The sequence below is a fragment of the Acanthopagrus latus genome, chromosome 15 (genome assembly GCF_904848185.1).
Source record: "Acanthopagrus latus isolate v.2019 chromosome 15, fAcaLat1.1, whole genome shotgun sequence".
In the NCBI taxonomy this organism is placed as follows: Eukaryota; Metazoa; Chordata; class Actinopteri; order Spariformes; family Sparidae; genus Acanthopagrus; species Acanthopagrus latus.
In genome coordinates this window covers 14,599,425-14,616,039 of record NC_051053.1, presented here as the reverse complement: position 1 = coordinate 14,616,039, position 16,615 = coordinate 14,599,425, and the positions used below count along the sequence as shown (strand labels likewise).

Sequence of the window (16,615 nt, the reverse complement as noted above, 5' to 3'; positions counted from 1 at the left end):
AAGTTAGCATGCTAACAAGCTATCGCCAGCTCTCCATCTAACAGCAGCTGCAGTTAGAGGTTGCTATGGTGAAATGCTGCCTCATAATTGTTTGGTGGTTGACAGCGAGAAGTGGCTAAATCTTACATACACCTTCAAGAATACAGGTATTCATTAGAGTGTTGCATTGAAGCTTTATAAAAGAAGGTAATTGGCCCGATCATTTTCAAAAAAATCCTATTCTACAATATACTGTATGACTCGGAATCAAATTAGAAAGAATATATGTGAAGTGTACTTCCATGGATTTTATTTCCACATCCAAAAGTCAGTGAACGTCGATCCGGCTAACGTTGGCATTGTCAGAGAGGTTAACGGCAGGTAAGAGTTAACTGAATCCGCTCTTAAGTTTTTATGTTACCAATATCTCAAATACCATACAGTGACATTTTACAGTGACCTGTTCTGTTGTCCGAAAATGAAAAGTGTCAGATACACCCCTGTGTGAGTAAACCTGATGCATTTTAAGTTGTGACTGTGACACTTTGGCAGTTTTTTAATAAAATCAGTCAACAGTGTTCTGACTTGTTTTGGTTTCTAACATAACATAGAGGTCATGGTCGCAGCTTGCTTTGGAAAACTGGATCTTTACACATTCTGATCGAATAATTTATGGTCACTGATCACTGGCTGCATCAGCCTTGTGATTGGATGTTGAGTGACTACACTCACTTGTAATTGGCTGCGTCCTGTGCGTAATATCAGTCCTGGCAACGGGGTGATGCTTTCAAGTGCTCATCGGAAACATTTCCTTCGGATTTAACAGAAATTAAAACTGAACTATTACTTTAGGGGAAAAGACTCGATCAAAACACAATATGATGCCATATATATTCTACACATTTACCACCCGTTGCGTTTTTCACACGCTCAACACAACTTTTCCGCCGGTTGTTCATGCACTCCCCCCTGTCGAAGCTGGTGTTTCCGGCGGCATTTGAAGGCAGCAGCAGCGTTTGCCGAACTCGTGCTGAGCCGAAGAGCCTTCACTGACTGACTACAACAATGAGTGTGAGCGAGCATGTCCGGCTAGTTTGAATTGAAGTTTTACTTCAGTTAAACTGCCCCCCTAACATTCTTTACATGTGCTCATTGGGTGAGTCTCCACGTTTGAGCCGCCAGAAGGAACATGTTTTTATTTCATAGTGTATAAAAGTAAAAATATAAGATAAACGACAGCCGATCATTGTTGACGCTGCTGCCCAAAAACCCCTGACGCGCCACCGTGAGCTCAGTTTAAAGGGTTATTGTGCGTCAGATGCGGTGATTCTCGTATTCAGTCTTCAGTGTGAGTTGACCGGTTGCCTGTCACGCGTTTTTTTGCCTTACAGAGGTTTTCCGAAGCACTGTGTTAAATGGAGCTGGAGGACCAATGGTGGAAAGGACAGCTCGCTGCAGACATTTACCAGGCGCTCCGGTACAAAGTGAGTGACGCATAAGAACTTCAGTGATGGCTGCCAAAACAGACACATCGGAGCATCCATGGAAATTAATCACTGCTTCTTACTATTATTTGTTTTTATCATGTGTCCTTATTCTGGTTCCTGAATAGTAGTCTTATTTTTGTTTTCTGCGATTACTTTTTTTTTTTTTTTTTGCATTTGCCATCCCTGTTGAACTTGTGCTCCTTGTATTGGACATGTGTTTTTGCGTGTATAGGCTCATAGTTATAAATATCGATTAAAATTTAATAAGAGGCAATTTTTCATTTGAAAAACATGCATAACATTAAAAAACAAGCATTTCTGATAAGCCTTCTTATGAATCTATTTATAGTATTTATTGATCTGAAGAATAGTGCCTGAAGTGAAACCCTACTTCTGAATTGTTTCATGCACATTTTGGTTTGTGGTGTCTTCATACTTACCTTTCTCCACACACAGATATAAGTCTATCTGTGAAGGGTTTATAGGCTACCATCCCACACCAGGTTATCAGCCCAGCCCAGGGCCACTGCAAGAAGGGCCCGCTTCACTCAGAGAGACACTTCGGACAAGACAATCAATTAAGGGAACTTGGGATTCTAGTACCATTTTGAATCTTTACAATAGCATACAGTACATTACAATAGCAGCTTGCTTTTGGCCTGTGACCCACCATTGTGTTTCGGTTTTGGAGCCCCGTAGTAAAAAGTTTTGGCACTCCTGTTCTAGCTTAAGTGTGGGTAGGATTTTTGGGAATCAATTCTGATTTTAGGCTGTTAAATTAAGGGTTGTTTGCACACTCGAGAACAAAAGCAGTGTCCCCAAGTGATAAACAGCAGATTTTTGGTCATTTTTTAAGCTCAGGGGTTAGGCAGGCAAGGGTGAGTCTACAGGAAAGTTATATGACTATGTGTAATTTCTTAGAAAACTGACCTGAGTAAGTGTCTGTGTGTATGCAAATCATCACTACTCAAAATTTGTTAGGGTTATTGGGATATGTGTGCATGGAAATGCAATAAAAGTCAAATGAAATGGGTCATATCATTTTAGATGACTAATATTCACCAAAAAACTGAAAAAATATTTCACAGAAATAAACAATCTAGTGAAAAAGTAAATATCACAATATCCTAATTTTGAGTAGTGTATTTTGACAGAGCATTGTTCATCAAGGTGCTGCACTCTGAGATCTCAAACCTAACACATTGTCTGACAGGAGCTCAAGTTGCCTTCCTACAAAGGTCAGTCCCCCCAGCTCAACCTAAGAAGATACTTTGCAGACCTCATAGCCATTGTCAGCAACCGCTTCAGGCTGTGTCCTGCAGCCAGACACCTGGCCGTCTACCTGCTCGACCTCTTCATGGACCGCTATGATGTGACGCTGCAGCAGCTTCACATGGTCTCACTGTCATGTCTTCTGTTGGCCAGTAAGTTTAGAAACGGACCTCGCACTCCAGCATTGTTACTGCTTAGTCTGTGCAAGGTGTGATGTTTTACTCCCCATCTCAGGTAAATTTGAGGAAAGGGAGGACCGGGTGCCCAAGCTGGAGACCCTGAACAGCCTGGGCTGCATGAGCTCCATGAACCTGGTCCTGACCAAGCAGGGGTTACTTCACATGGAGCTGCTCCTGCTGGAGACCTTCCAGTGGAACCTGTATCTCCCTACAGCCGCTCATTTCATAGAGTACTACCTGTCCATCGCTGTCCATGAGGGAGACCTCCATGATGGCTGGCCTATGACCTGCCTGGAGAAGACCAAAGTGTACATGGCCAAGTATGCTGACTACTTCCTGGAGGTTTCCTTACAAGGTAGGTGGAATTTTGTTTTTTCCTTTCTCTCCATTTTAGAATTGTTGATTTCTTTGTTTGTTGATTAACATTTTTTTGATTAGTTACAGCTCATAAGTGGGGGTGAGGGTTAAAGGTGAGATATGTAAGAATTGGCCACCTGTTGATTTCAAACTCCGAACATGATAGCGGGGCAGCACGTCACCAGAGTAAATTAACTGCTGCTAACTGTAGCTACTGTTAGCTAGTGAGCGCAGTTAACCGTGCAGTTGAATTAGCTGACTCTGCCCGGACTGTGAGCTCAGAGCACCGTGCGGGCTTGGTGTTGGGCTATCGCCTCTTGAGGTACAAACTTGAGAGGCATGAGCTGGTTAGCGTGCTAATTTCTATAGATATCTCTTCAACACAATACATATTTTGACATAATGTCAAAACTGTCATTTTTTTTCACATCCTGTCGATAATTTTAATTCATTTTGAGTATTTGAAAGGAGCACCATGTAGTTTAGGAGAGTTTTTTGTGCATAAACAAAGTAAAACAATAAACTCTTTGTTTTCACGCTTGAATAAATATGTTTATATTTGGCGGACCCTGCCACCTTTCTAGCTTCAAAAGGTGTTCTGGGGACCGTACTTTCCTCTGAGAACAGCTTGTTTATTCAGTGATATTTGTATTGTTACCTCATTAATATTGTAAATATCAAAATTCTGAGTTGTCTTGAAAACTTCTCAGTGCCCCTTTTTAAACTAAAATTGCGACATATTGCCCCTCTTCAAAACAAATCTATAAAGTTCGATTCCAGCCTTAATTTGGGTTTATACCATTTATGAAGCCAGTTATTCGCTGCCTCTGTTGATTTTTGCCATCTTCTATCTTTCCTCCCTCAGATCACGTGTTTTTGTGCTTTGCCCCCTCACTGGTGGCGGCTGCCTGTGTGGCCACCTCCCGCCTCATCCTCCGTCTGTCCCCTACATGGCCACCCCGACTGCAGTGCCTGGCCGGATACACATGGGAGAACCTGGTCCCATGCGCCGAGAAACTACTCATGTGCGTATCTGTCTGTTCATGCTCATGACGGTTAATAAAATCAACTGTAGTCACCAGGGACACACAGTACAAGCAGGCAGTGGCTTATACGTTTCATGCTAAACATGCTAATCGACAGTGCTACCCTTTGTTCCTGTTTTTTCTAGTGCACATGACAGTGACGTCAAAGAGGCCAACAAGCAGAAGTGCCAGCAGCCCGGTCAGCAGCAGCAGCAGCAGCAGGGCCAGGCGGTGTACCACAGTTCAGGCCAGACAGCCACTGTGGCTCAGTACCTGCACCGGCCCGGCATGCAGTACGCGCAGCAGGCTACACAGCCGGGCCTGGCTCCTAACCTCAGGCCTGCCTCCTACCTCAGCCACTCCACCGGCAGCCTGCAGGCTCCTAACGGCCCCCAGAACGGCACCACCCAGGCCATCACTACCTCACTGGATCCAAAGTCCAGCATCCCCAACAGGGCTTACCAAGTCAGCATGCACTACACCTGCGCCGCTCCGTGTTTTGACAGATGATGGATCCTCAGGGTTTAGTCTTTTTTTTTCCGGGCAGTGAGCAATGTACAGAGAGTGCAGTGAAGGGAACGGGAGTGATTTTAATTGCAAGACACCTGATGAGATCGGTACAGCACTTTTAATGATAAGGTGTGTGCACATGTGCAATATGCATACTCTGCTGTAATTTTCTGTGGATAGTCTGCAGTAGGATTTTCTTTAGTTGAAGATATCGAGTATGAATGTTGTTGAGAGGTTTTCTAGAGGCAGAGTTTGCACCTCTGTAAACACTAGTGTTGCTGTATAATTTAGCTACAGACCAAAACGCTAAGTACTGACTTCAGCCACATTACCTCAGAAGTATTGAATGTACAAGTGCCTGGTGCCTGTAGCCTTTATGAGTATTACTGTGCTATGTTAATGATGGTTACAAAAAAAAGGGACTTTGTGGTTGAGATAAGAGCACAGTTTATATTGGTTTTCATTTTTTTTGGTTTTGTTTTTTGTTTCTTGAATGAATGTCATTTGTAAAACTAGTAAAAAAGAAAAGAAAATGCTCCTCTAGATGTCACGATTTATTTGCAGAGAGAGGTTGTTGCTCTTCTGTGCACAGAGGATTTCAGTCAGTGCTGTGCACTTCTACAGTGATAGTTTTAAATAAAAGAGAAAAAAAATCTGTTAGTTGAGCTGAGATTTTTGTCTTTTTTCTTTGATGTCATGTTATTGCTTTATTAAAATCCTAAGACATGGGTGATTGTGAACAACCTAGAGTCATCAGTTTTTGGTTTTTTTTTTTGTTTCTGTTGGGGGGGACGCTGGATGTGTGACAGTAACCCTGCATCATCTTTTAGGCATCCCAGATATTGACTGCAGCTGGAACACAATACTTATGGCTGATTTATGACCATGCAACGCCAAAAGACCCCAACAAAGATGGCATGTGGTTTGACTTTGGGTGATTTTGGTCTCTCATTTACAATATGCATGAGGGAAATGTAATAAAACAATCAGAACTAAATGTGATTGAAGTAATATCCAAAACACACCAGACTTTTTTTGACTCACACAGTCCACTGACAGTAACATTTTTGCTCTGAGCAGCAGCTGTTGTTGGGCCTTCCCAGTCAATAATATGTCCCTGCTGTAGACAACAAGAGCAAAACTTTCTGCGATCTCAGTCTTGTGCAGCAGTGTGGTGTAGACTGTGGTGAACACAATAAGACCATAGCAAATGGCCAACCAAAGTCAAATGCAATCCAATAAAACTGTTGTGCAGTAAAATCTACTGTTGTCACACAAAGATAGAAACCCTTTAAGTGGACGCAGTACAAAAACTGATCTATTGAAATAATGTGGCATTTTCAAAAAGATCTTTAACATTGGAGTATTATAACATATTTGATTTGTTTTTAGCTAATTACCACCAATGTCATCAAAGACTGAACATGAAGAGCTCTGCAGAGGTAGATGTTATGGCAGAGCTGCCCTGTTGGACTGAGTGTATGTCTTGCAGGAAGTTTCCACCGTCAGAGGATAAGAAAGTCTCTATGAAATGCTGCCGGTGTCTTCATATACCTGTCACTTTGGCTGTTTTGAAAAACATTAGTTGTTCAGCGGGCGAGATAGTGACAGGGGCTTATGAGGTCTAAGAACCAGCAGCGAGAGCAGCCGGTTAATAAAAAAAATGTAATTTCCACCTGTGTGCGGTTCAAAACGGTGGCAGTGAAGGTGCCGAAGGGGGTGAAAGTGCCTTTATTGCGTGTTGCTCCCCGCTTATCACAGATGCCCGGAAACGGTGAAGGTGATGCATCATCATAACACTTGAAGGATGAACCACCAGCCTTCTCACAAGACACTCCCTCACTTGATATTCTGATGATGGTGGAGCAGAAACACCTCGCTCCACAGTCTTCTGACGGCGTTTCTTAGCTGTTCACCACATTTTCAAACTCATCCAACCTTTCACCGACACCCCCACCCACCCCACCAGCTGACAAACAGCATCTGCATTCATTGTGTTTCTGCCGTCATATATTCAGCTTCTACCTTTAATTGCTTTTGTTCCCGTGATTTGAATTCGTCACAATATACAGCAACTCTTTGTCGAGTGTAAGTCTGCTCGGTGACAGAGGCAGACCCATCAGATTGATTCATGCATTGCCCTTAGCAGTTTATGTCTAGTGAAAGGGCATCCCACAGTCTGCAGAGGGCAGTATGTTCCACGTTTCTGTTCATGCTTTTCATCTGGGTGACTTCACTCTCTCAGCTCTTTTATACTCCTGCATGTGGGCTGTGTCTGTTGAAAATAAAGCTCCACCTCGAGTGCTCAACCTCATATTCTCGACTGAGTAATGTCGTTGAAAACATGCCGGCGGTCAAAACACTCTGAAATTTGCCTCAGATTGTCGATGTGCTCCGGATTCACCGGCTTTAATGTCCCCCCAAAACAAGCCTCTGATCTCTGGTGATAGAAGACGTCGAACTGAAACGTGCACGGATCGTTTTTCATGCTTTACCATGTTACATTCGTTCCACCCCACCTCAAACTTGTTTTTAAGGCTCTGAACGTCATTTGGCTGGTTGGTAAAATCTTGGAAAGGACTAAACTAAATATTTATTCAAGTAAATTATCATGGCGTACCGTCTGAGGTGAACCACACGTGCCACAGGAAAAGGACAAGAACACAAGACAAGAATCACACACAAAGCCAAGTCTCCTCTGACAATCCAAATCAATTTGTTTCTCCTCCACGCCAACATTTTGTTTATTCAAGTCATGGCTATACTATTAAGGAAACCCCGAGGGGTCTAAAGCCAGTTCCTGCTTTAAAACAATGCGGTCAGGTCTGACGGAAAACAACATTTCCAAGTTAACCTCTAATGTACTCCTGATTCCTACATGTCACGATATGGTAGGCCTTACTAAAATAGCGTTTCCTGCTGCGGGGGTTACGCACCGCAGGGCTTCCTGTGGAGGAGGAAGCAGACTGATGAACCTCTCTGCTCCCCCTCCCAAACGCTGCTGTTCCCTCACTGTGGACATGGCTTCAGCAGAGCCAGAGCCAGTAGGTGGATTTGTGAAGCCATCCAGGAAGCTCTGTCCCTACCACCTAGTTATTCACTGCATCCTTCTGAACCTGGATGCAGGCCAGCGGCTTCTCACTCACACACCGTTCAAAGCACATCTCGACCCAGCGTCGATGCTTTTGTCAGCCTTTTGACTTCAGGAAGGTGTTCTGTGTGTGAGGTAAGGGTGATGAAGGCGAGCCACAGTGAGCAGGGTAAACTATTTCCCAGCCAGGCAACACAGGTTTAGTTTCTCTCTTCTTGTATGATCGTTTTCAAAGGTCCAGGCGAAGTTAAGGAGAAAAGCAGTCCAAGCTTCACATACTTTACTGTGGTCGCTAAAACATAGTGTCTAGAAAAAAAAAAAAAAGGAAAAAAGAAAAACGCCCATCCATCCATCTGTTACTCCGCGCACACTAACAGGATTTAGCTAATTGTATTTTCCATATTGAGAACGTACATTTATAACAATCAGCGTGATGTAATCCTTTGATAATTGGAGCGGCCGTGGAAAAGATCTGCCACAGTTTGTCTGTGTGCCACTGCGGAACAAGAACAGAAAACCTGTCACTGGCCATTTAACATCCAGGCCTTTCACAGATAAAAGTTTTTTAAAAAAGAAAATGTTTGCAATTTAATCGGTCACATTGAGATGAGTGCGCCTTTTGTCCAAACTCCATGAATTCTCTGTTAATGACAGCAGAGTTTTTCTCCCCCCCCTCTCTAAATGCAGCATCAATAATGATCACAGCGGTTTGATCTGCGAGCTGGAGAGCTCTGGAGATATTGAGCTTCAAAGTTGGCACATCCCACACAGCAAAAATCATACACTAGTTATCTCTCATGAGCAAACACCCCAAAGTCACTCTAAATCACATTCATCATAGTCTATCACATTTTTAGATGTGTTTTTTTGACCTGGTGTTTTACAGTCGGGACACTGAGATATTAGGAAAAAAAATTCTCACTTGAAAACAGAGTTTGGACAGAAATCAACGGGAGAAAGGAGTTTATGTAGTTTGTTTAGTTTATGTAGATATTTGGTTAAAGGTGTTTATGATATTCACTCAGAGCTGATGTTTAACACTGGTGGAAAACATTTTGTCTTTGTTCTTTTTGCTTCACAGAGAGTTTGATTCGCAGCATCCCGTCACTGTCTATTTCAAAGGTTTTTAGTCTCGGTAGGCTTCTTGACTGTTTGTTCCTCCCACGACTGTTGGAGAATGATTGTCTGATCACTCTCACATGTGTCACAAAGGTGTGGCCTATGTAACATCATTTGCTGTGTTCAAATCAGGATCTGCATCCTTCAAAGGACCCGGCCTTTGTGGTCTTTGAAGGCGAGTCCTTCAGAGAGACCTTGTTAACCATGTCAACCTTTAAATGTTACAGTCTAGCCTCTGGAGCATTTCCTGGTTGCATCACCAGATGTTTGATCCTTACGTCACGATTTCTGCTGCCAAGACGATCTACGCCACGCGATGTCGCCATTTTTGTTGTTTCTTCCTTCTTTTACGGGCGCGCAAAGAATCCTGGGATATGGGAGGCCGCGAATGATAGTAGCGGTGCATCCTCCAAAAAGAGAAAAAAGAAGGCTGCATTTGGAGGATCCTTTGAATAGGGACAGCCTTTGTGCGGCGTTGTGATGCAATTGGCCTTCAAATGCGAACAAACAAACCCCATGATTTTAAAATAGTTTTCTCTATGATTTCTCCGCTTATTATACATTCTTTCCGTATGGTATTGTCTCTCCTTTCCTGTGTTTGACTTGGACAAGCTTAAGTCCCCACTGACACAGTCTGAGCCTTGAATGTAATCTCTGTCATCAGTTTATTTCTGCTCATGTGCACGAGGTGCAGGCCACACAGCACAAACCCAGTCAGGATCATGGTCAGTGATGGGATGTAACTAAATACATTTCCTCAAGTATAGTGCTTACGTTCAGTTTTAAGATATTTGTACTTTACTTGAGTGTTTTCGTATTTTACAAAACTGTAAACATTTTTTTTAGACGAGTAAAATCAACACTGTTCTTTATATTTCCATTTCACTGCATTTTGGAGGCAAAATAATAGACTTTTTACTCGACCACATTCATTTGATAACTTTGATAACTCAACCCCTAGAATACAGTATATATATGGTGGAATTTAAATACAGGTGGAATTAAATATGATTTAAGTACATTTAATATCAGCTACAAGTTTGACACTGACTGTAATGAGGAAGCATGAGGTTACTACAGAGCAGTGAGTTGACAAACTACAGAAACAGAACTCAACTGGTTCTTCTGTGTGACTCATGAACAGTCACTGCTACAGGCAGGTACAGGTTTGCAGGTGGAGCTTTATAGAACCAAGTATTAGAATTTTTTTTATTTTCATTTTTTTTCACAAATAAGGCCAACCAAAGATTCAACTAAATGTAAACCACCACAAAGTTTTATAAAGAACCACTGCTGACAAAAAATAACAGATAGAACTTTGTGATACGTCTTGAAACTAAAGGAAGAAGTTCATGTAATACTGCACTGAAGTCACAAATTGCGTAACAAGTAAAAACTGATCAACACGAGTCCACAATATCAGTAAAAAGAAGAGATAAATGACACAAGCAGCAACAGATCTTAAACACACACACACATACGATTACAAATACAGGCGGCAGCAGGCGAGGTAAAGGCAGTGTGAATAAATAAGCCTTCGGTAATTGCATATTACTATGAGCAGGTCGGTGTTTGCCTCCTCCGTGTGCGGCGAGATCAGCAGTGAGACATTTTGTTGCATTTTTTCCTGCTTTGATAGACACGCCGTGAACAGCTAGACTGCTGGTGTCTGAGACTTTGAAGGAGGCAAAAAGCTGTGAAACTTCAGCACAGAAACGTCCTTTTTTAAAACTGGCCCATGTGGTACAGCACCTGTAATGTGAAGATATCTGCAAAGAGAACACACAGAGTAATATCTGAGCTACATGAAGAGACAGCTTTGCAAGTTTGTGTTAATGGTGTTATATGTAAGAGTTGAAAAATAAACAGACGGCAGCGTGTCACCAGAGTAACCGCTAACTGTAGCTGTCATTCACCAGCTGGCTTGATTAGCCGTGCATCTAGCGGTCCAGACTGGAAGGTCAGAGCTCCAGGGGAGTGTTGGACTACAGTGGGCTGTTGCTAGCCTGTTAGCACACCAACTTCATAGATATATACAAAATAGGGTGACTAACACAAAGACGGACATCTTTCCCTACTTTGCATTCAAAAGTTCAGCCACTTTGTACTTTGGCTGAACTTTGCATTCCAGCGATGGATCCACTCACAGCCAGTATGGACTGAACCAATGATTATAGCTTGCTTCTCTTTCAATGCACTTACAATGCATGTTCAAGGCATGAATGTCTTGTGTCCAGCGTTTGAAATGTTCCTTTTAAAATGCATTGTTCAACGAAATTCAATAGAAAAGCACAGTCCGGAGGTCGAAGCTGTCTCAGTGTGTTGGAGTTTTCTCAAAAAGAGACTCATATTTGTCCTCAGTAATGGCTTGTGTGATAAAGGATGGGAGGAAAACACATTTTACAGCATTCAGGCAGAAAAAGGTAATTTGGTTTCCTCCCTCACCCTGTCATTTGAGGAAATGAAGGCCTTGTCTCTTTAGGTGTTGAACAAAAGGCGTGCTTGAACAGAAAGACAGCAGCACAGGGGGACAATTTGTCACAATCAAAACAGCAGACGTAACAGAAACAAAGAACTCTTTAAGAAAGGGAGGCGGGAATGTCTGGTTTTGACGAAATCTAAGCATTTGGTTTAAAATCACAAAGCAATTCGGATGAAAGTGGAGAAATAGAAGTGCCAACAGAATGAGCATTAACAAAATAAAAAGTTGTTTTATTTTCATATCTGCGTCTCACAGAGAGGAGCGCTCTACTTTCAAACAAAAGCCTCTGCACTTCTTGAAGCCTTGTCAAACTGTTCCTTCAGGACGTGCAGGGAAGGCTCACGTCTCGCTGTGTGTCTATTTTCAAGACAACAACGAGGGAAGTTTGGTGTAAGGATGCTCTAAGACACACTTTGTTGTTGTCTGGATGTGCGAGGGTTTTGTTTTTTTATGCCCTTGCAACATAAAGCGCAGTAATGTACCAAAGATACATTGCTCTGACTAGAACAAACCCAAAGTATAACAAGAGCTGCAGCATTTCCTCTCCTACTACCACTAATGCTACAATATTCAAAAAAGAATCAATACCTTTGTTTTTTTTCTTGCAACTGTTATCTGACATACAGTAGGCACACATCAAGTAGTACATGTCAGGGAATAGGAGGTTGATCAGTATGTTTTCAAGTCATCCAATACCAGCTATTAGTCACATCCATCAGCATCACAGAGGCATGACGGATGTTTTATTTAAAGCAACGTGATGTAACCTCCTGGAGAAAGATGGTGGATTTCTGAGTCTCTTCCCCAGGTTGTCAAATACTGATGCTTATGGGTCAACGTCTGACCCGAGCTGTCAAGCAAAAGTGCCGATATTTTAAGATCTGGGGATGAGAGTCAATAGTCAACTATCTTTCTCCAGGAAGTTATGTTGTGTTGCTTTATTATTGAATACCTTGGGGTTGAAAAGTGCTGAATTTAAGAGAAATCTGTAAAAAAAAAAAAAAAAAAAAAGCAGAAAACAACTCTTTGAATTTCTTTTTGTGTGTAACCTGTCATGATATACAGCTATAACATGGAGGATGACTGGAGGTACATCATGTTATTCTGAAAGTTAATAAGGTCAAAGCATGTCCTCTCTCCCACAGAAAACACCACTCCTGAAACGCCTCGTCAGCAGTCTCATCTGTAATTCTGTGACTTTTTGACATCATATTATGTCACCATATCACACTTTCTCGTAATTAAACCTCTTGTTTGCAGTGCTGGGTCAGGCGTGCGTGAGCTGACCAATCAGAACAGACTGGGTATTCAGGAGGGGGGGCCTTAGAGAGACAGAATGTTTCAGACAGAGGGGGACTATGTATGAAAAAAATATGCTTTCATTTGTGTACCACAGGCAATTAACTGGGAATACCTTGATTTTATACAAATATATATATATATTTTTATTATGTGTATCTAGATTGTTACTTATGAAAGGGGACAACTTTTTTGTTGTTGCTGTTTTTTAGCTTTCTTACTGGCCCTGCTATTTCTTTGTATTCATTTGTTATTATTTGTAAATGTTGTTATCTGCGTTGATGAGATTGGGAAGGTGGGGAGGGGTAGTTGTAAATATAGTTCTGTTATGTATACTATGAAGTAATGTTAAAATATAATGTGCTTAGTCTGGGATGACAGCTCCACTCAAGGATCAAACAGCGGCGGGATCAAATCTGAGCATTTTGCACTGTGAAAAAAGAAAACAAAAACAAAAAATCTGATTTTCTCTGACTGATGCATCCTCCTCCTCCAGATTCATGAGCTCATTACACAAAATGTGCCTCACCAAAATCACATTGTCCACCTTCTGAAGGAGAACGAATAAGCCCATTACATACAGTCAGATGATAGATTGCATTCGAAGTTTCGTAAATGTTTTTCCTATAATTGTATCACAATCTCTTTTCAGTCTGGATGATCTATTTGCCCGCACTCTGCTTAGAAGGCAGACGGTGCACACACTAGCCAGTATGTAATGTCACTGAGATCCAAGCAGTGTGTTCAGAGGCGATGAAGAGGTCTGATACGTCATGCAATACATGGCAGCCAATTCCTGTTAGAAATGTGCTTCAGCAAAAAAAGGGTAACTCCGCCAATTCTAGACATTAAGGTTCATTTACAGGTCTTCGGAGGTACTACAGCACATGTGAAAACAGTCATTTTAAAGCCTTTTGTGGCTCCAGTGGAAGCTGCGTGTAATCTGATAAGTAACCTCCAGTGATGTCACCCAGCGCCCCAAATTGAAATGAGGTAATTTAGGTGTCAGGGTTGTGAAAAGGAAGAAGAATGTGTGAAATAAAAAGGAAGAACAGCACAGTACAGAAGTGCAGTACTAGTCTGGTGGACCTTTTCTAAACCTCGTGCCTTCCCACAATGCAACACTAAGTGACATCTAAGTGACTGGAGGCAAGTTATCAGGTTACATGCAGCTTCCTCTGAAGCCACAAAAGGCTTTATACTACTTTTATCACATGAGAAGTAGGGGTAGGAGGGTTATTCAAAAAATGTATTCCCAATACTAATTATCTGTTAAAAAATGCAGCCCGTCACATATTTCAACCATGGCAATATTATATAATGTTACTTGTACCCTTCCTATATAATAAAAATGTATAGTATGTACTAGTATATCATTCTTTATTTCTAAATAGTAATCCTGTTAGTAATCCCCCTTTTTATGTAATGAGTCTGTGATATAAAGACATCTTCTTTTCTGTAACTTCACTGGAATACAGCTACTTTTATTTTGTATCCTACTTACGTCACATCCTGTCACATTGATTCCATTACTCCCCAAGTACTTCTCCACAAGACCTGTAAACACATTTTATACTAAAGTGTAAAATTGGTGGAGTTGCTCTTTAAATCCAGTGTTCAGTCAGAATAAAAAGCGTTACTTAATGTCATGTTTCATTCCCACACGTTTAAATTCTGCAGCTGTGCCTATTTTTATCCTTGTCTCAGCCGTTTCTTGTTTCTGCAGCCCTGTTCGCTAACATCAGACGGTGAAACACAGATCAGGTTTGAAACACAGTGTGTTCGATATTAATGTAATGTAGCTTGTACTGCAAGCCATCAGCCGCACTTGATATCCAACAGCTCATTTTCTCCAATACTCAGAGGCGAACATAATGCTTCATGCTGATTTACCATGTTGTTATTTCTAATAGGCAACGGAGAAAATTGGATTAAATGAGTCAACAGATACATTCAAGTGTCACGCTCATAACACAAGAATCTCCTACAAAACATCCCTTTAAATGACAAAAAAATTAAAATACTCTATTTTATTTCTATCTGGAAACTAATATTTTTTTCATAGTGGTCAGGCCAGAGTGATTTGACAATGGAAAACAAACACTGAATTGACATAAGGGTCATGGATCCCAGTGACTTTGTTGGTTTTACACACAAACAACAAAATGAATAAACTATATCAATGATCAATATATCACTAATATCAATTATACCCATTTCTACATAGCATATTGATCTTCTAATAACACTACAGTCCAAATGACTTTCACTGTACGCTGTAACCTTGTCAGATTGTAGTAGCAAACAGATAAAACAGGTTTAGTGGAATCTGTATGTGAGCACACATCGCACTCCAAACTGCTCTGCCCTGTGCTTATTTTAGACATTGCATAACAACGTTTCATAACCAAAATTCTGAAAATGGACAGGATGCTCATTATGTGATAAAATCATTTCAAATTCAAATTCTGTGCAGCCGCTCTGTGCACTGACGCTCTCGTACTGCAATGTACCAGATAATAGATACAACTCTGTCTATAAGTCAAGTTTCTCCCCTGCTGCTCATCCACTGTAGAAGGGTGGACTTAGTCCCATTCCTGCTGCCAGTGCTTTTTTCTTGTGTGACTGCTGCAGATTTGTTGCATGTTTTCTTTTGTTTTTCATTAACATCACGAATAATATGGGATGTTTTTCAGACCTGATATCTGCAGTTGTGTTGTGAATAAAGCAAATGCCTGATTTATATGAAAGTCGGTGCTTCAAGAGCACATAGGCAGTCGTGGAAATTCATTTAATTCATTTCTGAGTCATATTGCTTAGAGATAAAGTATAAATCTTCAAATGATAGAGGTCAGACAGCACTTGTAATATTCCGCCATCACATTTATGGCAGAAAAATAGAGCTTTTCCTCCGGGATACTTAAACTTATGAGAAAGAAATAAAGGCTGTGTGATGAAAGTCTCCCAATTTAAAAGACCATTAGATATTATGAGGTCAGACTGAGAAAAGTCATCCATGAAGTCATGCTTTCTTTCCCTTGTCTGTCTTGCATACCGTGCTGAAATTTCAATTCGAGTAAAAACGCTCACGCCCACGGTTACTCTGGATTTGCTCCTATAGCCTGTCAAAAGCATGCAACATGCTGCTGTGTTGATGCAAAGACGTTCGATTTTGTTGAGAGGTCAGTAGCACAAACTGTATTCAGTAAACGTTGGCATGACAACAATCAATAAAATGTGAATATTCATGTGCTAAGTAGAGTGAGTGTTAGAAAATGTTTGTTTTTTGCATTTGTTTAGTTCTGTTTTTTTTAAAACACACTCAAATGTTGTGCTCTACCTTATAAATCAGAGGATATAACTCACGTATATATTTATTAACTATTGAAAAACAGATGAAAATGTGTGCTTAACTGTGTCTGATGGGTGCACTAACAGTCACATTTCCATAGATCGACAAATACAAATTGCAATTGTATTGCAAATATTTCAACTGAATTGCCTACATACTTGCCCTGCTGGTTAATCCTACTTAATACCACATTAACAATAGCTATCTGACACACTCGGCATGATCGACCTTTGCTGAGTGCCACTTGTGGTGTTCACACCAACACCATACGACTCAGCTCAAGGCTACAGCAAAGGTTTCTCTGTGTTTTAACTGAGAAGCTTAACCTTTGGCTTTTCAGGACCATGGTCAGCTCAGGGCTCGCCTGCACCTTAAAGTGAAAGCAGCGTCGGATAATCCAGACAAATCTGGAGCGAAAATGTGTGAAAACCCCTCAGGAAAAATGTTAAAAATGTTCAGTGAA

At 41.3% G+C, this 16,615-nt stretch overlaps 1 protein-coding gene across 1 annotated transcript; it reads left to right on the top strand.

The window, feature by feature from the left end:
* Window positions 1-978: 978 nt before the first annotated feature.
* ccnj (cyclin J) lies at window positions 979-5,552 on the top strand. The gene is made up of 6 exons (XM_037124994.1): window positions 979-1,135; window positions 1,371-1,463; window positions 2,680-2,890; window positions 2,973-3,272; window positions 4,140-4,299; window positions 4,446-5,552. Exons 2-6 carry the CDS (start codon window positions 1,395-1,397, stop codon window positions 4,807-4,809), a joined length of 1,104 nt encoding a protein of 367 aa, XP_036980889.1. The 5' UTR covers window positions 979-1,135; window positions 1,371-1,394; the 3' UTR covers window positions 4,810-5,552.
* Window positions 5,553-16,615: the final 11,063 nt, after the last annotated feature.